We start from the raw sequence: 25,261 nt of genomic DNA, 5'->3' as shown, positions 1-25,261 counted from the left end.
GTGGGAGCCCTGGCAACAGCCTGGGCTCAAATAAAACCATGGGCTGGTGGACCTTGCTTAGAGATCTGTGTCTCTGCTGTCCTCTGAAGCTCGTGCAGGAGCTGAGACCCTTGGGCCCTCACCTGTGGAACTGCTGCCCAGGCAGGCATGGCTGCACAGGGGCCAGGGTGCAAGCGTGAATCCTTGTCTTGGATCAGGATGATGGGGGCTAATGGGAGTCATATTAAGAGAGCCTTGGGTTGCAGAGCAAGCCTGGGGACTGTTTTGGCAGTTGGGGCTGCCAGAGGGTATCATGGGGCCCTACTGTTCCATCCTGCAGCCCCTTGCAGCTGGCACTAGGTGCTGCCCTTCAGCCCCTGTGGTTCCGGCCCCGTACTGGGGAGCTCAGTTCAAGCCCTTGTCCCACCAGGCTCTACCCCTGGCATATCCCTCCCAAGCAGCCCTTCTGCCAAAAGACGTGCTGTGACACCACTGCCTTCAGTCTTTATTGGTATAAAAACCTTCAACCTTAAGTATATCAAAAAGGGGGAGGCCTGGTTTCACAACAGGAGGCTCAACGTGGGTGCACACAGGTCATAAGTTAATAGCTGCAGTAAAAAGGCTCCCAGGAAATTCCATTTCAGGAGAGCAGTAACTCCAGAGAGAAGAAAGGAAGCCAGGCCTGGCTTGGACCTGCCAAAGCCCCTGGCGAGACTCCCCACTGCCTGACTGCCCAGCCAGGACAGTGGCCCCAGGGCATGGTCATCCTGTCCCATGAGTCCAGCAGCCAAGGCCAGGAGCTCCTTGGATGAGGAAGTGGACACATCGGGGATGCTGGGAGAAAAGGCAGCAGCTCCCTGGGTGCAGGACAGCCTGGACCAGCTTAGGGCTGGCTTCAAAACCAGAGCTGGTGGCATCCCTGCTTGTGGTGTCCTCACACAGCCCCAGCTGATGGCTCTCCCTGGGCCAGCCGTGAGGATACGAAGTCTGTTAAGGCACAACTCAAATATCTGTAAACACTGCTGCCCTCCCCGGGGGAGGCTCCAGCAAGCGATTCAAGTAAGGGTGGAAGCAAGAGGGCAGCCCCCGTGCCTGTGCCACCTGAGCGCCAGAGCCAGAGCAGCCATGGCGGTGGTTGGAGCATCCTTGGTCACCTCCTGGCTGGGGGTGGCTTCAGGGCCATCTTCGAGGGGACACTCCCCTGGCAGACTGAGGAAGGTGTCATCGGGGGGCGAGGGAGGGCTAGTCCTGGTGGTGCCTTGCTCTTCAGGGCAGGGAGAGGCTTGTTGGGTGGCTTTGGCTTCACCTGGGGGCAGGACAGACATGAGTCCCTCACCTGGGTGCCAGGGAGGGATGTGGGGGGAGGGCAGGGGGAAAAAGAAGGGCCCCCTCCCCACCAAGTCTTCAGTCTTCAGCCAGGTGGGATGTCCTATGGATGCGCCCCACACATGGGGCTGGTCAGGCTGGGGGTGTGGGGAGGGGAAAGTGTTGGAGAGCTGGAGGGGCTGACCGTGTTCCCTGGGGGACTGGTGTCAGGGTCAGCTGAAAATGGGAGTGAGAGGCCGCTCTCCCACCCATGCTGCTGAGGGCACCCTGCGCTGGGGCCCTGTGCAGCTCCCTTACCTGGGGGGCCGGGCGGCAGGAACTGAGGAGCCAGGCGTCCCGAGGGGCTGCTGTGCTGCTGAGCAGGCTGGGGTGGCCGATGTCATGCAGGGACAGATGGCGGCGGCGGCTTTGTGCCTGGCCACCCTCCTGGAAAAGCGGGTTGGCGAGGCCAGCAGCGGGCCCACCAGGTGTCCTCCTGTGGGGGGGCACAGGGACGATGAGGGGCTGCTCCAGGCACCCCTCGAGCGCAACCTGTATGGCTGCGGCTCAGCCCCACGGCGGGGCACTCGTGAGGAGAATTACCCTTTCTGGAAGTGCCACATCCCCCTGCTTCTGAGGAGCAGAACGCCGCAGCCGAGCAGGGTGCCGCAGAGCGCCAGCACAGCCAGCACAGCAGCCAGGACCAGGCTGCTGCTCCCTGCGGAAACCCAGCTGGTATCAGGCTGGCACCTCGATGCCAGGGCCAGCAGGTGGGAATGGGGCAGCCCCTGCTGGCACCGTGGCAGGGGGCTGGGCCCCTCCCCAGGCTCTCTGCCCCGCACATGCATTTGGCTGAGGGAGCCGGAGCCGGCCGCGCACTGCGGGGGAGCCATACCTGCTGCCACCCCTGAGATCTTCTGCTCGCAGTAGGGTGCTGCCCAGCCCGGCTCGCAGTGACACTCGCGCTTGTGGTTGCACACCTGAGGTGAGGGAGGGAAGCGTCAGGGTGGTGGGGATGCCGCAGAGGCCGGGGCCTGCTGCCTGGGGCCTGCAGCTGCTCCAGGAGAGGGAGGACAGTCTGACATCGTACCCCATGGTTGTTGCACTTGGCCGAGCAGTTCTTGTTGCCATAGACCAGGAGGTTCTGGCAGCGTCCGGCATAGCAGACCTGGGGGGGTAGGCAAGGGGGTTTGGAGGGTGTCCCAGGTCCCCGTGGCCAGCAGCCGTCTCCCCACCCCTGCCGCCCCAGCATGGCAGCCAGCATGCTCACCATCTCCTCTCCACACTTAGCACCAGTAGGCACCAGCCTGAGCTTTGCCACCACCTCATTGGCATCATTGCTGGCGATGACTGCCTTGCACTTGAAGCGGCCAAAGAAGAGGGAGTAGGAGCCGGCACCGAAGACAGGACTGGCGTTGTTGCTCAGGCACAGCAGCGTGCCGCATTTCACGTCCCTGTGGGAGAAGTGGCTGTCAGCACCGGCACGGGGAGGGGGGACACTGCTCAGCCCCCCCCCCACTCCTGCCACGCCACCTCCCCAGCTCCTTACTTGGGGCTGCAAGGCTGCTTCCCGTACTCAGTGAGGCAGTGGAGGTGAAGGTGTTGCTCGCTGTTGTGCTTAAAACAGATGTCAGGAGCCACCTGGGCCTCTGTGGGACACACAGAAAAGGTCACACGGTGTCAGAGCCCACAGCAAGCCAGTAACACCAGCACCGGTGGCCACGCTTCAGGGCCACCAGCCACGGCGCCCCAGTTAGGGAAGTAGGAGTTGGGGCACGCAGCTAAGCAACGCCCTGGGCCAAGGAGCTGGGGCTCCAGGCACGTCACCCAGCACGTGGGGTGAGGAGAGCAGGCAGGGTGGGGGAGCTGCTACCTGCACCCCAGAGAGCGCGGCACTGCTCGCCGTGGGAGGGGCAGGCCCCATTGTAGCAGTAGCCATTGCCATTCTGGCAGGGGATGCCATTCTCCTGGAAGACATCCTCCGGGCACTCAGCGCTGAGGCCAGTGCAGTGCTCAGGCAGGTCACAGTCGTTCTTGCTGGCCCGGCAGAGCACACCAGCAGCCTTCACCTGCACAGAAAAGGGGATGTTGGCACCGCCTCGATGCTCTTGCATCCTCAGACCCACAAGGGCAACGCCCTCCTGCTCCCCCCTCCCCTGGCAGCACCCTGGTCTTCAAAACACCTCCCCATGCTCCACAGATCAGACACCGCAGCTGGTGTCCCCCTGGCACAAAGACATTTGCTGTTGACTGAGCAACCACACAGGACAGAGATGCCATCAGGTCTCAGACTGGCTTCTCCCATAGCAGAGTCCCTCCCTGCAGGCAACACCTAGTGCTTCACTTCCAGTCTGGACTTGTCCCAGTGTCCTCGTCCAGTCCTGCCACCTCACACCAGGGTATTCCTTATGGCTCCATGCAGGAACCAACTCACACACACAGAATCACACGGTTGGAAGAGACCCCTGAAGATCATCGAGTCCAACCATTCCCATCCTATGCTAAACCATATCCCTAAGCACCCCATCAACCCTTTTTCCAAACACATCCAGGGATGGTGACTCAAGCCCCTCCCTGGGCAACCTGTGCCAGGCCCTGAAACTCCTCTTTCTCTTGGATTAACGGAGTGGGTTGGTTTCCTGGACCAGAAATAGACCTTGTTGACCTCTGCTGTAAAGTTCTGTGACAGCTTTCGTCCTGCACTTGACAGAGCCAGGGGACCTTGGCTCCAGGATGCCAGAACCAGTCAGACATGCTGACTGTCCATGTAGAGAGCATCCATTGGAAAGCATGATTCCCAATCAAACCATGGGGCACAACTGGTTCTGGGAAGGATCTGCTGCAGAGATCCTTTGGGCTACAGAGGCACCTTGCCTCCACCGGGAAGCTCCAGAGGAGCCCGGGGCAGGACCACGCACCCACCGCCTCCCTTTCCCGGCAAGCTGGTGCCCCCAGCCGGCAGCAGTACCTTGCAGTCCTGGCAGCAGTCCCCCCGCGCACACTCCGCTCTCTCTCTCAGCTGGCAAGTGCTGGCATTGCAGCAGCGGTCGGAGCACTCCTGTGAGACAGGGAGAGACGGAAACGCTCCCACAAGCTCCCCTGAAAGACGCTTTCCTTCCTTTCCGGGGGACCAGGAGTCCACGTGCAGCGCAGGCACCGCGGGCGGAACCGCAGGGCACAGCATCACCCCAGGCGTGAACCATTCCCGCTGCTCAGTTACCCCCACTACCAACACCAAACCGAAGGACAGGGGGGTGAGATTTTGTTTGTTTGTTCTGCAGAAGATGGGACCTGACCTGGGCCCCTGCTCCCTGGCAGCACATCTCTGGGAAGGAGAAAACAGGAGGAGCTCTGTGCTCTCTGCATCGGGTCCTTTCGGTCCCCGCTGTGACCCAGGGATTTATCCCGGACACGCTGCCCGGCTGCCTGTCCCAAACCTCCCTGCTGCGCCGCAGCGATGGGCTGATAAGGACGAGGAAACGCTGAGCACAACTCCTGAAAGGACAGTGATGTGCCATGATGTCCCCCTTCAGAAGGTACACTGGGGAGAAGCCCATCTTTCCTAGGCACACTCCTGCTAAAAGCACAGCTACATGAAGGGGCTGGGGGAGGGGCACATCTCCGAGCTAACAAATCTCCACGAGTTATTTTTCAGCAGGAACATCAGGAACGTAAGGAAGATGAGTCTGGCAAAACATGATGTCCAGGGAAGAGGCTTGCACAGCCTTTTCTGAGTCTGAATGATAAGTCTCAGGTCCTTCACTCCCACCCTCCTTCTTGGGCTCTCAGAGAGCACCCCTACCTCCGGCGTGCCGCAGTCGCACTGCTCTCCCCGCTCCACAAACTGGTTCCCACACACCGGCCCTCCGTACAGCTCATCTGCCCTGGGGACGTTCAGCAGACAGCTGGTCCTGGGGTCCCCGAGGAACTGCCACATGTCCTGCTCGCTGCAGTGGCTGAAGAGCTTGGGGTAAACCAAGCTGAACGGGCACAGAAGCAGAGAGTCATAAGCAGAGATGAACGTGTGAGAGCCCTCGCGCCCACCAGCCCAGGAAGAGGTCGGAGGGCCACCAACAGACTCAAGGGCAGCAACGGACTTTTGAAGTGCAGCTTCAAGTGTCCACCCAGACCTGACCGTCTCACAGGTTTCACCCCATCAAGACAGTACTGGAGGACACCTCGATTTATCTGCTGGGCAGGGATAGGGGATAGTCCCCTTTCTCCTTCACTCACCCAACACTCGCCGCCATGACACATCCTCCATCAGCTTTGGGGACAGGACAGCGGCAGCCAGCAACGTCTTCATCGTGAGACATCCCCAGGTTGTGCCCCATCTCGTGAGCCATGGTTGATGCAGCACCGATAGGATTCATGCTGTGATCCTGTTGGACAAGTGCAGCATGCTTCAAGTGCTCTCCACAGCATCTCCACTGGGATCTTAAACCACTCCATGCCAGGCCTTGCTGCTGGCTGCTATTCGTTCCCTAATGCTACCATGCTGGGGTAGGGGATGACAAATGCTGGACCTGGTCCTGTGGCCCCCAAAGACCCCCAGGCTGGGCTCTCAGGGGTGTAGGTGAGCTTAGGTATAGCAGCTACCCTGAAACAATGCTTTGTGGTGGTTCAGGACAGCCAGAGGTCCTGTGAACAGCCACACCCGCTCCAGCAAAGGATGCCCTTCCTGGGGAGGAATGAGGAGCACAGCCAGGATGGCCAAGTAGCCATTGCAAGCCAAGTCCCCGCCACTTGGCTGGGAGAAGCCCTGTGTCCACAGCTGCTCTGGAAGGCTCTTCAGGGCTCAGGTATGTCAAGCCCCTCTGCAGACACCCTTGGGGGTTGCTGCAGCTACCCTTCCCCTGGAGCCCTGAAACTTTTCTGGTGGTCGGTTGCTCAGAGATGCAGGGACCAGTGCCAGCCCTAAGGCTGTGGAGAGAGAAAGCTGGAGACCAGAGGAGGAGAAACTCGCTCTGTGAGGTACAATGCAGGGCGTGCAGACTGCTGGACTGCTGCTGCTCTCCCAGGGAGTGTCCGAGCAGTGGGACCCACCTGGTTGACACCGGCTGAGTCCCTGGTGCACATCACAAGCTTCTTGGCGAGCCCTACAGTCGTGCCATGGAAGTCTATGCCCCTGTGGGATTGAGATGCCACCATGACCACATGGTCCAGGCAGCAGGTGAGATGGTGGTGGTGATGGTCCAAGGATGGTGAGGTGGTTGCCCCCCTGTCCTTACGTGATCAGCTGGGCATTGTCGTGCGGCTTCCGCAGCAGCAGCTCTGCCTCCCGCCAGTGGAGGAAGTTGTCCAGTGTCACCTCTGGGTTGGGACTGACCACGATTTTGTCCTTGTGGCTCCACACCTCCAAGCCGATCAAGGCCACCCTCAGACGAAGAGGCTGATAAAGCTGGGGTGGCAAACAGTCCGAGCAGAGCACTTGGATTTGAGCTGCATAAGTGGAGGGAAGGTCCCACCTCCCCTGGGGAACCACAACCGAGTGCAGGACCCCACCTCAGCTGCTTCACCCCTCCTCAATAAATAACACAAGCTAGGGTGACCCCACAGACCCTGGGACCTCTGATGAAGGCTGGGGAATGCAGCTCCCACACTGCTGACTGACGAGCGCACTGCACCCCTCACTTCCCACTCATCAGCACCTGCTCCAGCTCAAGCACAGCTCTGGGACATGCTCCCAGGGTTTGCAAGGAAAAAAAACCCCACTTTCTTATCCTTTTCATTATGAGGGACCTGTGAGGCAACCATCCTACACTCCTGAGGGCCAGGGCTGGGCTGCTTGTCATGTCTGCTTTGCACACCCCACTGGCCGGGGGAGCGGGTCACCCTGCAGCAGCCCACCCCTGGGCCTGAGATGGGCTCCAGCTCCATCACCCTGCCAGTGCAGGTCTCTCCTCCACTGTGTTCATGCCTGTGCAGGGCACGTGAGGGAGAGGAGAGGGCAGATCCAGACCCCTGGAGTTACCTTGTCAACGTGGTTGACGATCTCCTTCATGCGGTTCTGCACGGTGCGCAAGTCCTTGTGTTTCCTGAACTAGGGGGAAGGACACAGAGGGATTTCCAGGCTGGCTTTGCATCGCTGCAGTGCGTGGCAGCAAAAATGCAGGGACCAGCTCAGCCCTGCTCCCCACCCCCCTGCCACGCTTACCTCCTCATTGTCCGCAACCAGGACCAGCTCCACGTATCGGGGACCTTTGTGTACGGGAGCTGAATTCTGGAAGGGAAGAGGAAAGTGAGCACAGGGGTCTTGGCTCCGCAGCTTCCCGAGCCCCGCAGCTGACCCTCCTAGGGGTTGTGCTGGATCTTAGGGCATCTTCCAATGTTATCCAAGGCTAGTGGGTCTTCTAGCTCTGCTTTCCAGTGTTCCTCTGACAGGGGTTTCAGACATACTGGGGAAAAACTTGGGCCTGCTCTTGGGGTAAGGCATGGGAGAGGCTGCGTGGGCATCGCAGTGCTCATGAGGGAGGAAGATGCTCCTGTTAGTGGTACAGGATCTGGTGACTTACTCCTACCAGGAGTCAGACCACTGCTATCAACTCATGTTTGGGTACCTGACCAGCAATGTGTGGGAGAGGAGCGTCTCCACGAGACGTGGTATGGCCCCACTTCTCTCCTGGACTTTACAGGGCCTCAGCTCTTGCAAACTCAGCTAGAGGAAGGAGAAGCAATGCAATGCTTAACCCAGCGGTAGAGCTTCATGGCCGCAGGAATTTTCGGCTCATGGTCATATTCCAGGGGGGCACCGGTGTCTTGGCACGTGCCGCGCTTTCCCCGCAGGTGGGCTGCTCTGTACAGGGCGTGCTGGCCAGCCACAGCCCCCTCCAGGGGCTCCAGCAGGAACATGGTCTCATTCACCCGGAAAAACCCACTGCCAAGAGAGAGAGGGCGGGCGTCAGGTGGGGAAATGTGCCACAGGACATGGACAGACGCTGCGTGTACCCCCGCAAGGGCCTGCAACACAAGCCATAGCTGCCAAATCCCAGCCAGGGAACCAACCCAGCCCTTTATGCCTTCCATGGGCAGCTTGGATGAGCTACAGACCACAGGCAGGATGTGAGACTCAGGTCCTTCCGGACATGTGGATGAAACCAGAGGTGCAGGGCGCAGGAGCTCACAGCAATGCAAGGGTCTGGGTGCCTCTTCCCTGCAGCCTCACCTGGCCCAAGAGCACACAGAGGAGGTGCTACAGGGGAGAGCTGACCTGGGGCACGGTTAGCTGTGGGGGTTCCTCCTAACCATGAGAAGGAACTTCTTTCCTGGGAGGGTGGCAAAACCCTGGGACAGGCTGTCCAGAGAGGTAGACCCAAGGCAGCTTTTGGGGAATTGTAGTGGGTTTGCAGGGCGAGGTTTTGGAGGGTCTGGGGCTGCAGGGGTGACTTCTACAAGGAGCTGCCGGGAGCTTCCCCCCAGGCCTGACAGAGCCACCAGTGATGGTGGTAGCACCTCTGGGGGAACAGAGTTAAAGAGGGGAAAAAAAAAATACACAAGCAGCTGCTTTTTGCCCCCAGAGAAGGGCATGAGAAGATGTGTGAAGCTCTGCAGACACCAAGGCCAGTGAAGAGGGGTGGGGAGGAGGCACTCCAGGCACCAGCAAGAAAGATTCCCCTGCAGCCCGAGGAAAACCCCATGGTGGAGCGGGTGTTCCCCCTGCAGCCCATGGAAGAGGACAGCCAATCCCCTCCAAACCTGCAGCCTTAGCTGCACAGTGCCGCATGTCTTTCCTGCTGGGCACCGAGCCAGAGAGGAAAAGGGACATCATCTGCTCTTCCTCAGGGGAACGCTGAGATCTCCCTCCATCGGTGCGTGGCTGACTGGTGTGATCGCACTGGCTCACCGCTGTGCCAGCAGCACCGTGGTCTGCCCCAAGGCCAGGCTTGATGCTGTCCTCTGGCCAGCCACGGTGACCCAGGAGAGTCGGAGATCCTACCTGAGCCCGTCACAGGTGCTGATGCTCACTGCTGAGTCAGTGTATCCTTGCACGTGGCCCTGATAAAAGCAGTGGTCCTGCCGCAGAGAGAGGAGAGAGGTGTGAAGTGGGTCTGCCCAGCAGGTCCCCACAGGAGTGAGGGAACATCTCCTCCCACAGCCAGACCCGTACCTGAACGTCCGGCTTCTCCGTGACCTCTGTGCCATCGGCTGAGTAGTGTGTCTCAGTGTAGTGCTGCCCCAGCAGCTCCCTGCGGGTTGCAGAAGGGCTGTCAGCAGTGACCCCAGTTTTGGGGAGATGATGGAAAGCTTTGGGGATGAGGTTGATTGCTTTGGGTATGGTGGGGATGAGGCTGATCAGGTTGGGTGTGGTGGGCCCATGACCTCCCTTGGGTCGGTTTGGCAAGGATGGGAAAAAAACCCACAACCCAAAAATTATATTTTGCTAGTGGAGATCTGGTCTGAGGGCTTAGACCACTGGTGTGGTAGTGCTGGACCTTGAGGAAGGGATGTTCATTGCAAGGGTGGGAAGCAAGCTCCCCTCCAACCATCCTGCTGTGCCCATCCACACTCACTTGTTCTTCTCCAGCTGCAGGAGGTAGTCCCTGCCTTCCGCATGCACACTGTAGAGGATGTGGTCAGGGTAGGTGCTCTGCATGAAAGAGAGATGGAACAGACCCACCGTCACCAGGAGTAAGAGCTGCAGAAGGGAGGATGTGCCCAGAAAGAGGTCTGCATCTGCCCTGCGGAAAGCATCTGTGGGACTGGAGGCATCCGGTAAAGACACAGGAAACCAGAAGAGCAGAAAGCAAGCATGTGGGCAACCACACAAATCCCCAGCACATCCTGAGACACAGAACAGGTCATCACCAATGAAAAAAGAGTCAGCAGAGTCTGATTTCCCGTGTCTGACACGTGGCAGCAAATGTCTGTGCCAGAAGCCAACCCATCCTACTCATCAGTCAAGGAGCTCCTTTTCTGGGGCCAGAGTTCAGCACTTATACTGTCTGAGCCACAAAAGTCCCTGGACCCCAATGGCTCCTATCAGCAGAGACTTCCTGACCTGACACACAGCATCACAGTTAGAGAAAAACCTTCTCTTGGTTTTCATCTGGTGCCGAGAGCAGATTTTAATGTGCACCACATACCTGTTCCCCTGAGCATCACCCTAGTGCCCATGGAAGGGGCCTCAAGGCCTCTCAAGTCCAGTCTCCAGTCGCTATGGCTAGGTCAGGGTGGCTGTGGCTCAGCCCGGCTGAGCCCTGAACCCTTGGGATGGACATTTCCCTCCAAAAGAAGTGTTTCCCTCTGGGTTGTCTTGTCATCTTCATCTGCAGAGGTTGGGCCCTCCAGAGGTCCCAGCTCACTGAGAAAGACGATCCCTTTGTGTGGTGCCCTGTACCAAGGGGCACCAGGGACACCCTTGGTTGCCTGTGCTGCGCAGCCACCTCTTCTGAGGGGACATCTTCTGAGGGCCACCTCTTACGGGCTCCCCAGGGCGGAGGCAGCGCAGGAGTCTCCCGCGGGGCCGGCATTCCTGCCGGGTGAGGCACGCGGCCGCTCCCCAGAGCGGATGACAGCACCTGCTGTCATCAGGCAGCTCAGCGCTGCCGGGGGTGAGAGGAACCACAATCCAGCGGGAGCTGGAGCAGAGCGAGCGGAAAGTCCCGCTGACTCAGCACCAGGTCACTGGGGCACCCTCAGCTCTACCCGGTTTGCATTCCCCATCCAGGGCGGCGGGCTTGGGTCACATCCAGCCCCAGCTGCGCTCATGGGTCCCCCCCAGCAAATGCATCTCCTGCCTGACGCAGCCATCCCATGCCACGTCTGCTGACCAAGCAAGGCTGTGCTATCCTTGGGAGCGCCGGAGCCAGAGGAGGTCTTAAAAAGTGGGTCAGGGACCGTCTCTCAGAGACGGCCACAGGGCAAATTAAAAGAAAGAAAGGAAGGAAAGTCACTACACAGCTTCCCTGAGTCCCCCCCTTTCCTACCAGCAAGGGCTCCAGCTGTGAAGGTCTGTGAGCGCTGGCAGCTGAGCCCTGCACCGCCTGAGCCCTGCTAACCCTGTGGCTGTGCTGAGCAAGTTTCAATTTAAGCAAAGCCAGAGGGTGGCTGGTCTGTGTCACACCTCACCTGGCAGACGCTCTACTGGACCAACTCCACGTGTCCCAGCTGCTCTGATCCCCTTGCACCAGGAACCAGCTCTTGGCCCACGCACATCCCAGACAGAGACTGTCAACGCAAAGCCACAGGAGGAGCTGGCTCAGAAAACGCCCATCCAACTACCTGTCTCCACTTCAAAGAGGGACATGGTGGTGGTCAAGCCCTGCTGAGAACCCTCACCAGGGAGAGCAAACCCAGCTTTCGTAGAAGAGAAGAAATGCGGGAGCCTTCATACCCTCAACACAGCAGGTTTGGGAGGTCCAAGGACCACCCAGTGGAAGATGAAACCCACATGCAACCCATGGTTTTCCCAATACCACAGCTCAAGGCAGATGTCTTCTCCTGTGCCGTGGAAAGCAAAGGAACCCCAAGATGGGTGAGGTCCCCTTTCTGGCGGGGATCGGTGCAGAGCCGCCTGGCGCGCTCAGCACAGATGGTGTCTCTAAATAGCCTGGGGAATGTTTATCTCATGGACAAGTTTAGGTTTCTAGAGCAGAGAAAACAGATGCTTTTGGGGAGTGTTTTTGAAGCTCGCTTATCAGAAGGGGTTTGAATCACAGATGAACGTGCTGCATGAAGAATTTACTAGGAAATAAATGTCCCCAGCCCCTCCACCTCATCAGGTGCTAAAGTCAGTCCTGGAAAATTAATCCCTGTATTTGGCTGACTTTCACTTTAAGGCAAGGAGGAAAGCATCTTTGAGGTCAAGGCCGTCATCCCATGGGCACCAACCCCGAGCAGTCAAAACTCCTGAGTCAAACCTCATTCCTTCCCCCAAATTACAAGGTTTCCCAAGAAAAATAACCCTGCCTTTCTTTCATGTGGCTTTCTGCTACTTTATGAATCTCGTTTCCTTGTCCCAAGGGCCGAAAAGAAAAACCAACAAAAAACAAACCCAAAACCCCCAACTCAGCAAACGCAGCGAGAAAAGCGCTTACAGCTCATTGAGGCTTTGCAAATCCCTCCTTAAGCAAAGACCAGATGTCACAAGATCACTGCAAGGCTGCAAGAAGTGGCACTGCTGGGTTATGTCTCTGAAGAAAGCATTAGGAAAAGCAGTCCCCGCCCAACCCACCCCCCCCACCCCCTGTCATCCAAGAGTCCATCCTGCTATCTGCTGTTCCTATTTTGACCCAAAACAGGCTGGGAAAGCTGATCCCATCAACTGCTTCAACATCTCCACCTTCTGGGATGGAGGCAACTCAAGACAATGGGCACCAGGTTATTCTTCTGGTCCAGGGCTAACAGGGTGCTGCTGTGAGCATGGTGGTGGGACCCCCTGCAAGACAGCCAAGCTAGTGTTGGGGATGTGATGATACTCACTGGTGGTCTAGAGAGGTCCCTCTTCCCCCGAGGCGCCGGCACCTCACGCGGGGTCACTGTGCTGTACTTCTCCACATGGGCGAGCCTCTCCTCCAGCCCAGCGGCAAAGCCTGAGAAAGGTCAAGGAGCTTTGAGCCAGGACACACAGAAACAACTGAGCTGGGGGGTAACAGAAGCAGCCATCACAGAGATGTGGGAAGGAGCCAAGACCATCAGGTCCTGGAACACCTGCTGGGAATGCAACTGTCTGGTGGGCTCCAGGGGTGCTCCGGCTGCCCCAGCCCCAGCACCCACAGGGCGCCCAGCATCACCCGCAGGACAGCAGGTCCCTTCCAGGCCTGGGAACCCCACTGAGACCCTGGTGCACCAAAGACGGGGCTTCCTCAGCTCGCTGCCTTGATGCCAACAGCGTGTGACTCGGAGTCTGGCAGCTGCTGGGGACTGTGTTTCGGAGAGCAGCTCGCATCCGGGCTGGCTCATCCCTCCTCCCTCTTCTCTTTTTGATGTCAGGAGGGAGACATTTTTTTAGAGTAAACCTTCGCCTTCCCTGGGGAACCCCAAACCGGGAGCTTTTGCTGCAGCCATGCCCGTGCTCCCAGGGTTAGACGGGGCCGGCAGAGCTCCCGGCAAGGCGGCAGCTGAGCGGGGTGTTCCGTCTGCGGGTGCCTGGCGGCCCTCGCCCACGGCACCGAGCAGGAGCCAGGAGCCTCGTCACCACCCCCTCGGCCGACTGAGTCACCAGTCCCCCCGCCACGCACGCCGCAGGCTGGCGGTGACAAATTTCCCCTCGCTCTCGGGAGCCTCCTCGCTGAGGTGCCTTTCTTTACATAACGGCGGGTGCCCCATCTGTGCGGGGTGGCGGTGGGGGCACGGCGAGGCGAGGGCGGAGGTCACCAAAAGCATCCGGCCGTGATGGGGCCGGCTGCGGGCAGAGCTGGGTGAGGGAGGCGAGCCTGGTTCCCAAAGCCCCTTTCTCCGTCCTTCGCCCTCGAGCACGGTTAGGGAAGTGATGCCGGCCGTACTCCAGCGACCTCCGGGTTCAGCCTGGCAGATGAAGCCACTGGAACCTCTCCGAGCGCTGACCCGTCCCAAAAGACCACCTCAAACCCAGCTCTCGCCTCACCCTTCCCCTCCCATGCCGTTTCCCACGCCTCCCCCCTAAATTCTCACCGGCAAGAGCATCCCCATCCCCCCGCCAGTACCTCCAACCCTGCCCCGGTACCTCCAACCCTCCACCACCACCCACACACACACGCACCCCCTTCCCCATCCGGCGAGCCAGGCTTTTGTCCCCAGCCCCCCAAACTTCACTCCCGTCCCGTGGGCGCGGCAGGGCTGCCGGCCGTGCCGCGAACCCCCGCCCGCCCCACGCTCACCGTGCACCGGCGGCGGCAGCAGCAGCAGCAGGAGCGGCAGCGAGAGCCGGCGGAGCAAAGCGAGCGCCGGGGCCATGGCTTAGAGGTGCCCGCGGTGCCCGGCCCCGAGTGCCGCCGCGCCGGCAGCCCCCGCCCGCCGTGAGTCACCGGCACTCGCGGGACGGGACTGGACGGGGAGGGACGGGGCGGGGATGGGGCCGCCTCCGGCGGGGGGCTCCGTGCGGAGCGGGGCTGGGAGAGGCGGGGGGTGCGTACAGCACAGGGGACTGTGGTGAGGAATCGGGGAGAGGCCGTGGGACATCGAGAAGGGGTTGGGAGGTATCGAAGGGGGTGGATGTGGAGCATCTTGGGGCGGGGAGAGGGGAGGGTGTCCCTGGCTTTGGGACATTGCGTGGCTTTGGGGAGAGTCCGAGGGGCACCAGGGAGGGTCCGCTGCCTCTAGGGGCATGTCCTGGAGTGTCCACAGGGCACCGGGAGGGATGGGGGGGGGACGACAGGGAGGCACCGGGAACCTCCACCGGCTCTGAGGTGATGGAGGGCTCAGGACCAGGGCGGACCAGGCTGGACAGCATGGAAGCAGTGGGGAGTGGTCCTGTGGGACACTGGGGATGGGCTGTCCATGGGGTATGGAAAGGTGGCTGTGGGGCACAGAGCGAGTCTGTGAGCTATGGAGGGGGTGTCCATGGGACACTGGAGGTGTCTGCCCAGCTCTGAGGCAACAGAGGGGCTGGGGGCATTGAGCAGTGTCAACTGGACAGGCGTGGCCTGTCTGGGGCATTCCTGAGGCAATGCAGGAGGTGTGTGGGACTTGGGGGTGTTGGGGGGGTGTCAGTGGAGCAGTGAGATGTGAATACTGAAATGCTGGAGGGGCTGGGGTCACCACAGGGGACTGAGCTGTCAAGTGGCCTGGGGGAAAATGAATCATTGGGGTGTATCAGGGGGTACTTGGGAATTTCCCTTCTCCCGCAGGATCAGAGGCAGATCATCCCTCCACTCTGCTATAGAGCTGACTGCTGTCTCCCCCTTGTCCATGGACTATCCTAAGTTGGAAGTGACCTTTGAAGATGATCAGGTCCATCCTGTTGTAGGGAAGGGAGCCCAGAGGATGTTCTCTCACCCCTGTCCTCTTAAAACCCTTTACCTGGACTCCACCGTGTCCCTGGGGAGCTTGTTCCAGCATGGGATTCTTCTCCCTGTAATGTAATTTCTTATGCTGAGATCAAACCTCTCCCAGTGTGACGCCTTGCCCCTTGTCTTCTCCACGTAGCAACTTGTGAGGAGAGAACCCCCTCCTGCAAACCAATTTGTTTTGTAATCTATTTCTTAGTGCTTCAGAGTGGGACCAGCCAGGAAATGCCAAATTTAACAAGAGGGGATGGGACACCAAACTGGGCTGTGGCAGGGCACCATCACCAAGGACAAGCTTCCTCCAGAACAACATGGAAGCCTGTTCCAGCAAACCCCCACCGAGGGTCTCCTCCCAAAACAAGGCCACATGGCAGCTGAGCCAAATCTCTGTGAGCTGACCAAACTTTAACCACCTAAAAGACGAATTTGCACCTGAAGTTCTGTTAACAGACAAAACCGCCCCCATTCATTTTTCTTTTTAATTACTTTACAACCCACAAACACATCACAACACAGCAAAAACCCAACAGCAACTTCACAAAAGCCTCTGGGAAGAGACAGATCCTTGCCATATGTGTCAGGAGACTGAATGTTCATCGTCTCTCTGGGACAAACCTTACAGTTCACTTCCAGCTCACACTGGGGACACAGAGGGTTGGAGCGAGCGAGCGTCCCGTTCTCTGCTGGTGCAGAAGGCTTCACTGGGCATGTACAGCCAGGTGGGGAAGCAGGGGAGATGCCTTCTGGCTGCGCTCAGCAGACATGTGCTCCAAGCGCTCTGTGTAGAATCCGTTGAAGTCCAACCTAAGAAGGAAAAAGAAATCCAGAAGTTAAAGTGAGCTGCTCAACGCCACCCAAGAGCAGCAGGCAGCCAGCTGAATGGGTAGATGAAGGGAGAAGGAAAGTGTGGGCAGCGGGTCAAGGGAGGTTCTCCTGCCCCTCTGCTCTGCCCTGGTGAAGCCTCACCTGGAATATTGCATGCGGTGATGGGCTCATCAGGTCAGGAAGGATAGGTTGCTATCAGAGAGGGGACAACAAAGAACTATGGAGATGCTGAGGGGACTAGAACACCTCTCTGATAAGGAGAGGCTGAGGGACTCGGGACTTTTTAGCCTGGAGAAAGAAGACTGAGGGGGGATCTTATCAATGCTGATAAAACCTTGAGGGGTGGGGTCAGGAGGATGGGGTCAGTCTTTGTTCAGTGGTGCCCAGGAACAGGACAAGAGGCGATGGGCACAAACTGGACAAGAGGAAGTTCCACCCAACCCTGAGGAGGAACTTCTTTCCTGGGAGGGCGGCAGAGCCCTGGGCCAGGCTGCCCAGAGAGTTTGGGGAGTCTCCATCTCTGGAGACATTCAGACTCCATGATCCTGGACGCTGTCCTGTGCAGCCTGCTGGAGGGGCCTCTGCTCTGGCAGGGATTGGACTGGATGATCTCCAGAGGTCCCTGCCAACCCCGATCAGTCTGTGATTCTGTGAATGTGCTGCCAAGGATCCCTGAGAGGTTGGTGCTTTGACTGCCACAGTGGACGTGCTCGTTGAGGCACTCAAAGACAGTGAAGGGATCCAAAAATATGCAAACTCTTTTACAGGGTCAGGTGGACTTCAGGACAAAGTTGGTTGAAATGAGGGCTGCAAAACAAAGCAAGTCTTGCTGTAGGAAGAGGGTCTGCACCCCAGCAGAGACCCCTTGAGCAGGCACCCTGCTCAGCAGAGCCTTGCTCATACCCAACCAATTTCTCAAATTAAGTTGCTCCAACACCAAATTAATGGGCACAATATTTGAGTTCCGTGTTGCTTAACAACCTCGCACAAACGGCAACAAATTGTTCCTTGACATTTTTTGGTGACTGTGGAAAACAGAGCCAGATGGAATTTATCTGTTGCTCTCTCCTGGTTGAAAAGCTTGCATCTCTCTCATCCTCTACACGCCGTATGATGTAAGCCTGACCCCAAGGCAGGCATCTTTACCAAACCTGACCCAAGAGTCGGGATTTATGTACATCCTTGCTTTGAGGATCTGTTCCATTGCTAAAGTCGCTTCATTCCAGACTTCCTGAATTGCAGATTTTGATCTGCTTCTCCCTCAGCCAGGTCTTTGGGGTTAAATGGTGGATTGGCAACTCTCTTCTAAGAAATTCCACGCTTACACTTCAGTTTCTTGTTTTGTGCTGAGAACTTTTATCTGACCGAGGTTTGCATCACTTCCTACGTCCCGCTGGCCTCGCTACCCTGCTTCCTCTAGAATGGTAAAGGAAGGGTATCAGATGAAAGCTCACAGCACTTGGTGAGTAAGATTTCTAAGTATCTGTAATTAAGCAATCCTTCCAGCAAAGCCCTCTGTGCTGTAATTGTTCTCCTTTTCACTACGGGGATGCGAAGGAGCAACTCAGGAGGCTTTGCCCATCCTCTGTCAGCAGCATCACTGACGGAGCCAAGGCACTCAGACAGGACTCCAGCACACTGAGTTACATGTGAGCTCCCCCTCTTTGAAGGAAGCCCTCTGGATCCCCATCTGCTGGTGTTCGGTGCTGCAAAGAGGATGGCCGTGCCTTGGTTGCTGAGTGCCATAAACTGAGCATTACCCATGGTTGAGTAAGTGCCATAATGATGAATAAAAGGGACATTTTGTCATCTGCCTCACGCATTGGCCATCACCCCCAAAAAGCAGGCACACAGACCAGCATGTCTTACAAACTCTTCTGTCTCTCAGTTAAATACAAGATTTCAGATGGCAACCATCTCCGCTCCGGTTCTTGGGTTCCTGTTGCCATAGAGTCCAGGACTCGATCCAATAATCCCTACAGGCTGAGAGCCAAATGTCACATCTGGGCACTGGTGGTGGGACTTCCACTCTTTACAGTGTTACCGCGCAGCCCGTAAGAGGAGAGAGACGTCGCATCGCACGGCCCGCTCACACGCAGCATGGCAGCTCAGCCAATGGGTACACCTGGTTTGCTGCTCAAGGACCAGCTGTGTCCCACATCTTGGTGAAGACTCACATAGTCCCAGAGAGTTCAACCTGGGGGATTTTATGGTGATGACAGTCCTGATGGCATAGACACACCGCTGCCATTCAGTGAGACGACAGGCTGGAAAGCTGGGCAGGGAGAAACCAGATGAAGTTCAACAAAAGCAAGTGTAGAGTCTTGCACCTGGGAAGGAATAACTGCTTGTATCAGTACAGGCTGGGGAATGACCTGCTGGAGAAGAGCTCTGTGGAAAAGGACCTGGGGGTCCTGGTCGATGACAGGTTGGCCATGAGCCAGTAGTGTGCCCTGGTGGCTAAGAGAGCCAACGGGATGCTGGGATGCATCAGGAGTGTGGCCAGCAGGTTGAAGGAGGTGATCCTCCCCCTCTACTCTGCCCTGGCCAGGCCCCACCTGGAGTATTGTGTCCAGTTCTGGGCTCCCTGGTATAAAAAAGACAGGGATCTCCTGGAGAGAGTCCAGAGAAGGGCTACAAAGATGATTAAGGGCCTGGAGCATCTCCCCTATGAGGGAAGGCTGAGTGAGCTGGGACTGTTCAGCCAAGAGAAAAAAAGACTAAGGGGGGACCTTATTAATGTTTATAAATATCTTAAGCATGGGATGCAGAGGGAAATGGCCAGCCCCTTTTCAGTGGTCTGTGGAGACAGGACAAAGGGCAATGGCTGCAAGTTGGAGCACAGAAAGTTCTGCACCAACATGTGGAAGAACTTTTACACAGTGAGGGTGACAGAGCCCTGGGACAGGCTGCCCAGGGGGGTTGTGGAGTCTCCATCTCTGGAGATACTCAAGACCTGTCTGGATGCCTATGCAATATGAGCTAGGGAGCTGCTCTGGCAGGGGGGTTGGACCCGATGATCTCTCGAGGTCCCTTCCAACCCCTACGATTCTGTGATTTACTGAGGTATGGAAACACCAGGGGGCAAAGGACTCTGGTCATCTTCTGAACAGCTAGTTGTAGCTTTGGTCACCATGCTGAATGCAAACCACTAACAGAAGCGTTTTGTTTTCTCACAACCTGCCTGAATCACTGTATTTCTCCTTTCTCCTGAAGCAGGAAGTTCTTCTAAATACTGACCTCTCCATATTTGGAAGAAAGAACTAGCTCCAGAGCTTCCATAGCTCAGGAGTCACCTCCTGCCACAGCTAACATTCACGTGCAGGCTGTGAAACACAAAGGTGGGGCCATGGCACCATGGACCCACAATCGAACAAGGCATGTGGCCAGTCTCCACGGTGCAGCATCAGCTTGTCCCACCACCCTGGCAGCAGCATAAAGCAGGGAGACAATGAGAAAAAAGGTGAACGTGTGGTGCTAAGTGGATAAACAGTGGAAGGAGGGCAGCCCCTGAGCTACTGCATGAAAAGGCTTTACACCAGTGTCTGGCATCCCACACGATACAGTGTGACAGAAGGCTGTAGGACGTGTTGTAAAGCTGGTGAAGGACTTGACATCGTTGACTTCTCGATTAAGCTGAGAACCAAACTCCAGCCTTGGACTGAGCTGGGTGATCCCTGCAATGGGACACCTGGTATAGAGGGGCAGCAGGCAGAACTTAAAGGTGGCAGATAAAGATTCTTATGGTTTTCCTCAAGATTAAAGGATAAGAGTGACCAACAAGAAGTACAGTTCATGCAGACCACACAAAGCCAAGGAGCAGTAAATCTACTCTTAAACAAAACAAAGGGAAAAGCACAATTAGGAGAAGACTGTCAGGGGTTAAAAAGAACTTAGTAATGATCTACTCTGTTCTATACTAAATATCAAAGGGGTTGTGGCATGAATCCCTAATGGCATCAAGGGATGTATGTCACTAACCAGTTATCAGGCACATTTAGGAATCAAATTACCTATTGCCAACAACTGATTCCAGCACCTCTACCATTAAAAAGCATTACAGCTTTAGGTGAAAACCGTCCTCGAAATTAGGGAGCACTCCTTGATAAACCACAGGTGAAAGCAAACAATTAACATTTAGTGATCCTAATTTCTGGCTAGACCTGTAAAGAGCTGTTTACAACTGCTTACTCAAAAAAATAAGGAAAAATGAGTGAAAATAAGGCCACACGGGCTTCCAGGGAGGGTGAATGGGTATCTAGCATGGCTTTGTCTTCTGTGCCTTCGCTAACAGCAATGGCACCTCAGGTACAGTCTCAAGCCTTGTGGGTTCACAACCACCCTAACAGTGCAAATGTGTCTACTGGGCTTACAGACACAGAGCACGTACTTTTGAAAAAGGGCTGAAGTACCATCTATTCCTGAAAATCTTCCCCTCTTCTAGCCATGCCTACATGCACTATATATCCTACCTCACTTCACTTCAAAACCAAGTCACTGCTCCACCAGCAAAGTCTTTTTTCTTAATATTTTTTTGGTTCTGTTCCTAAAGAAGTGGTAGCAGAGCCAGAGGGAGAAGCCTCCTGCTTGCACAGCACATGCATTCAACTGGGGATAATGCTCCCAGAACATTATGGGTGGTTCTCCAAAGCTCAGCTGGGCCACGGTAGGTGCCCCCTCATGCTACACCAACCTACACCGTGGCGAACAAGACTGGCAGTGCTAACTCACATGACTCAGAGCAAAAGCCAGTGTCAGTCTTTCCAGAGAAGGCCTTGTGCAACTCCTCTTGTTTAAAGAGGAACAGGAAGGGTATAAACCTCACAGCAAAGCCAAGACCTCTTCCTGCACCACACTGTGTACCCAACTTCTAGGTGTTACCAGGGGAATTTTGATTTCTCAGAAGCCAGTAAGTATGAACAAGGCCACGATAAAAACGTATTAAGGGAGGGTTATTTAAATAAACACAAGATGTGAGCTTAAACCAGCTGCCTGTGATCAATCCCTTGCATGGTCTTCTCACCTTGGAATGCTTACTTTCAGGAATCATTTTATCCACTGTCTGAACAGAGATACAATCCCTAAGAACACTACCACTTTCATTACATTTACAACACCGACAGGCCAACTGCATGTCATTCAAAGGAATGTGATGGGTGTTTTTCAAGCTTTGGGTTGAAATGCAAAGCAGCATTTCTTGTGATTTCCACGCTTTCCCTGACGGAGCAGACACACACACACAGCTACAGAGGCAACTATTCTTCTTGAGCTGAATTTGGGAACAGCAGGAGGGGAAGTTACAGAGGAAACAACCACTGGCTCACCTGTAGATGATGTTGAGCATGCTGTGCTCACAGTCGTTGGTGCTGTAAATGCTCAGTTTGTCCAACAGGTCTAGCAGATGCGTTGAGAAGTTGCTATCAAACTTGTTGATCGTTGCTTCAAAGCCAGACGTTAGATGGAGGTTGTCAGCATGCTCTGCTAAAAGCTGTCAAGACAAAGGCACAGCGGCCCCCCGTGTTGACGGTTCACACTTGCCAACCTCCTTCCCTATTTCCTAACTTACTCAGAAATACCACCATAAAACTTGACAGTTGCTCAGTCACTAAATCAAATTCATCAAACCATTTGCAAGGTCCTTGCAATGCAGTAAAAAATCCTGCTGTACCTGTCTGGGAGCACCCCTGAGACCCCAGGAGGGTTATCCTCCAATACACACTGCTGTTAATTATTTTCAAGCAGGAGGAAAAGCTGGCAAGCAGAAAGCAAGCGTTGCCCAAGACAGGCTGTAACCTCTGGAGCACTCTGATGGCCCTGCAGTGGGACGGACCCTACTAGCTGTGTGCCAGAGAGGGGCTTTCAGTGGGGCAGGAAGCGTCACGCTAACCACAGAGCGTGCCAAACAAACCACTTCCTACATGTGCGTCTCGACAGAGACAGACAAGGCAAATACACCAGGCAGGAGAGGGATGGGCTGGAAGCTGTCACACCTGATGGCTTATTGGCCCATCCATCACCAAATGCTAGCTCTGGAAACAAGAAGGTTCTTGAGCTGCAGGAACCCTGTGGGTGGGTACCCACTGCATGGCTGAAAATACAGCCACGAACTTAAAAACAAGTGCTGGGACTGCGGTGGGAGGCAGGTTCTTCAAACAGACCCTGAGAACACCACCAGTGTGACCTGTCCTAGGGAACCTGCTCTGGCAGGGGGTTGGACTCGATGCTTTCTGGAGGCCCCTTCCAACCCCTACAGTTCTGTGACTCTGTACTCCACACTGCCCTCAAAACTGTTCACAATCCTGCAAAGATTCTGCTTTTGGGGCCAGAGGTGCTCTAGAAACTAGGAAGATCTATCTACAAGAGGCAGGAGACAGCCACTCCAACCAAACTGCAACCCCAGGCAGCACACACAGAAGAAAAGACCCAGTTATCTATCCTGTGTCCCACCTTACTAGTCAGCTTCTTCTTTGCAGTCTCTTCAGCACGTTCCTCCTCTGTGGGTGGGCCCAGCATTGTGCCATGCTCTAAGGTGAGCCGGTCCATCTCATTATCCAGCTTCATGCTTTGGGTGAACCTCTTGGAAGGGCAGAGCATTGGGGAAATGGTTAGATCCTGTTTTTTCAGTTATGGCAAAACATGAGGCTGACTCAGTTCTGCTGGCCCTGCAGCTAACTCCCTCCCACGAGAGCTAACGCTGAGATTAAACTCACAGTGTTAACACACAAAGATCCCTAAACCCAAAGGAAGGTGTGGGGTTTTTAAAGCTACAGGTTCCCCAAGATGCTGGCTGAAGTGTACCAAAAAGATCAGGGTCCAGACAAAAGCAATGAGGATGGTGAGGGGCCTGGAGGGGAAACATGAGGAGAGACTAAAAGTCCCTCGGTTGGTTCAGCCTGGAGAAGAGGAGGCTGAGGGGACACCTCATCATGGTCTGTGGCTTCCTGATGAGGGGGAGTGAAGGGGCAGATGCTGATCTCCCCTCTTTGGTGATCAGGGACAAAACCCAAGAGAACAGCCAACAGGGGAGGTTTAGGTTGGATGTCAGGAAGAGGTTCTGTACTGAGAGGGTGGTTGGACACTGGCACAGGCTCCTCAGGGGAGTGGTCACAGCACCAAGCTTGGCTGGACGATGCCCTCAGTCGTATGCTCTGACTTGGTTGTCCCTCTGTGGAGCCAGGAGTTAACTTGATGATCCTTATGGGTCCCTTCCAACTCAGGAGATTCTAAGATTCTATGGTCTGAGGGCTGGAGCACCTCTCCTACAGGTCGGTCCCCGAAGGACCTACAGGAAAGTTGGGAAAGACTGTTTGTAAGGGCATGGAGCAATAGGATATGGGGGGATGGTTTAAACTAGAGCAGGGCAGGTTTAGATGAGACATGAGGAAGAAGTTCTTCCCTCTGAGGGTGGTGAGACCCTGGCACAGGTTACCCAGAGAGTTGGTGGAGGCCCCAAACCTGGAGACATCCAAGGTCAGGGTGGATGAAGCTCTGAGCAACCTGCTGTAGTTCAAGGTGTCGCTGCTCACTGCAGGGGGTTGGACTAGATGGCCTTTGAAGGTCCCTTCCCACCCAACAAAGTCTGTGACTCGATTCTATGATTCCATGGGACAAATCACCTGCCTTCACCTAATCCTCAAAAGACCACGTTAAAAAGCTACAGAGCCCTACAAATTACACCTCAAATTCTGCTGCAGGACTGGCCAAAGAGCGGTAAATTTGATTCATATGAACCTGATCCCAACACTGAAAAAGAGCACAAAGCATTCTGTGGAGGGAGGAGGGTCAGAATTGTCAAGATCTAAAGCCTGCTGGCAGGAGGAATGGGCTCTTCAATGTGCATCGAGGACAAAAGGGGCCAAGTTGAGAAGGACTGTCACAGCTGGCTGGCACACAACACACCTAGTAGTGACAGGGCCAACAGAGTGGGGCTGTACATACCTGCATGCAGTTTGTGAACATGACACAGACAGACATCAGCTTGGAGAAGATCTTGAGCAGCTCTGGGTTGGTTAGCATGCAGTCCTTCAAGCAGTTATCCAGGAAGCTGGTGTGGTGGCTCAGGACATCGTCAATATTGGATGCCTGTTGCAGAATAACGAACCAACAGTAATGAAGAAAACAAACCAGGACTCGTGTGGGCCAAAGGTCTAACCCAGCATCCTGCCTCTGACAGTGACCTCTGAGACGTGCTCTAGGGCATGTTAAGGTATTTCTCATGTTCCATCCAGCTCCCAGAAACATCACAAGGTGAAGACTGTATTTGCATTACCACGTTCAACGGTTTTTCACAGGCCTTTTCCCTCTGGTTTACCACATCACCTTCTCAAGCAAATTACGCTTTCCTTAACGATCCAAACCCTCCATGGGAAAGGAGGGGCTGGATGGAATTACCTGCTTTATGAACACCCCCTCCCTTTGCTTTGAAATCTGTTTGTCATGCCTGCTCCAAACTTCCCAATCCCAGCAAAGGCAGCTACAGGAAGTGGCAAAGAGAAATATAAATCAAAGAATCCAAAACGTCAGGAAGTTCAGGAGGCTTAAAACACAGAGGTTACTCAGAAAGCTGTCTGGTGGGAAAGGCCCTGGGCGTGCTGGTCAACAGCCGAACATGAGCCAGCAGTGTGCCCAGGTGGCCAGTAAGACCAAGAGCATTCTGGCCTGTATCAGCAATGGTGTGGCCAGCAGGAACAGGGCAGCGACTGTCCCCCTGTGCTGCCACCCCTGGAGTGCTGGGTTCAGGTTTGAGCCCCTCACTACAAGTACAATGAGGTGCTAGAGCAAGTCCAGAGAAGGGTAACAGAGCGGGGAAGGGTCTGGAGCACAAGCCTGGTGGGCAGGGGCTGAAGGAACTGCTAGTGGGGAGGTGTGTGGGGGGGCAGTTTAGGGGATTTAGTCTGAAGTAGAGGAGGCTGAGGGGAGACCTGATTGCTCTCTACAACTCTCTGGAAGGAGTGGGTAGCCAGGCAGGTGTTGGCCTCTTCTCTCAAGTACCAAGCGATAAGACAAGAGGAAATGGCTTCAAGTTGCACTAGGGGAGGTTTAGATTGGGTATCAGGAAACCACAAGGGTTGTCAAGCACTGTCAGAGGCTGCCCAGGGAGGTGGTGGAGTCACTATCCCTGGAGGGATTTCAAAGACACACAGATGAGGCTCTCAGGGACACAGTTTAGTGGTGGGCTTGGCCATGTTTGCTTAATAGTTTTGATAAACTTGATGAACTTGATGAAG

General features: G+C 55.8%; 2 protein-coding genes across 2 annotated transcripts in view; both read right to left on the bottom strand.

The window, feature by feature from the left end:
• Positions 1 to 532: 532 nt before the first annotated feature.
• Positions 533 to 14,157, bottom strand: ADAM8 (ADAM metallopeptidase domain 8; the record flags this gene model as incomplete). Its single annotated transcript, XM_084264716.1, has 21 exons — positions 533 to 1,285; positions 1,603 to 1,780; positions 1,888 to 2,002; positions 2,180 to 2,264; positions 2,375 to 2,452; positions 2,555 to 2,738; positions 2,834 to 2,933; positions 3,158 to 3,353; positions 4,253 to 4,342; positions 5,087 to 5,264; positions 5,518 to 5,666; positions 6,331 to 6,412; positions 6,516 to 6,685; positions 7,259 to 7,327; positions 7,442 to 7,507; positions 7,975 to 8,161; positions 9,221 to 9,297; positions 9,392 to 9,470; positions 9,795 to 9,871; positions 12,706 to 12,815; positions 14,082 to 14,157. 21 exons carry the CDS (start codon positions 14,155 to 14,157, stop codon positions 1,130 to 1,132), a joined length of 2,502 nt encoding a protein of 833 aa, XP_084120842.1. The 3' UTR covers positions 533 to 1,129.
• A 1,551-nt stretch (positions 14,158 to 15,708) lies between these two features.
• The window catches only part of TUBGCP2 (tubulin gamma complex component 2), a 29,701-nt gene continuing 20,148 nt past the window's right edge, over positions 15,709 to 25,261 (bottom strand). The window contains exons 14-17 of the mRNA XM_084264792.1: positions 23,973 to 24,116; positions 22,482 to 22,610; positions 21,359 to 21,522; positions 15,709 to 16,013 (exon numbers count right to left, since the gene is read on the bottom strand). Of these exons, the coding sequence (XP_084120918.1) occupies positions 15,908 to 16,013; positions 21,359 to 21,522; positions 22,482 to 22,610; positions 23,973 to 24,116 (543 nt within the window). The 3' untranslated portion in view covers positions 15,709 to 15,907. The remainder of the gene's footprint in view (positions 16,014 to 21,358; positions 21,523 to 22,481; positions 22,611 to 23,972; positions 24,117 to 25,261) is intronic.

Source organism: Gallinula chloropus (assembly GCF_964237585.1).
Source record: "Gallinula chloropus genome assembly, chromosome: 5".
In the NCBI taxonomy this organism is placed as follows: domain Eukaryota; kingdom Metazoa; phylum Chordata; class Aves; order Gruiformes; family Rallidae; genus Gallinula; species Gallinula chloropus.
The sequence above is the reverse complement of the archived record's forward strand: the minus strand, read 5'-3'. Positions and strand labels throughout refer to the sequence as shown.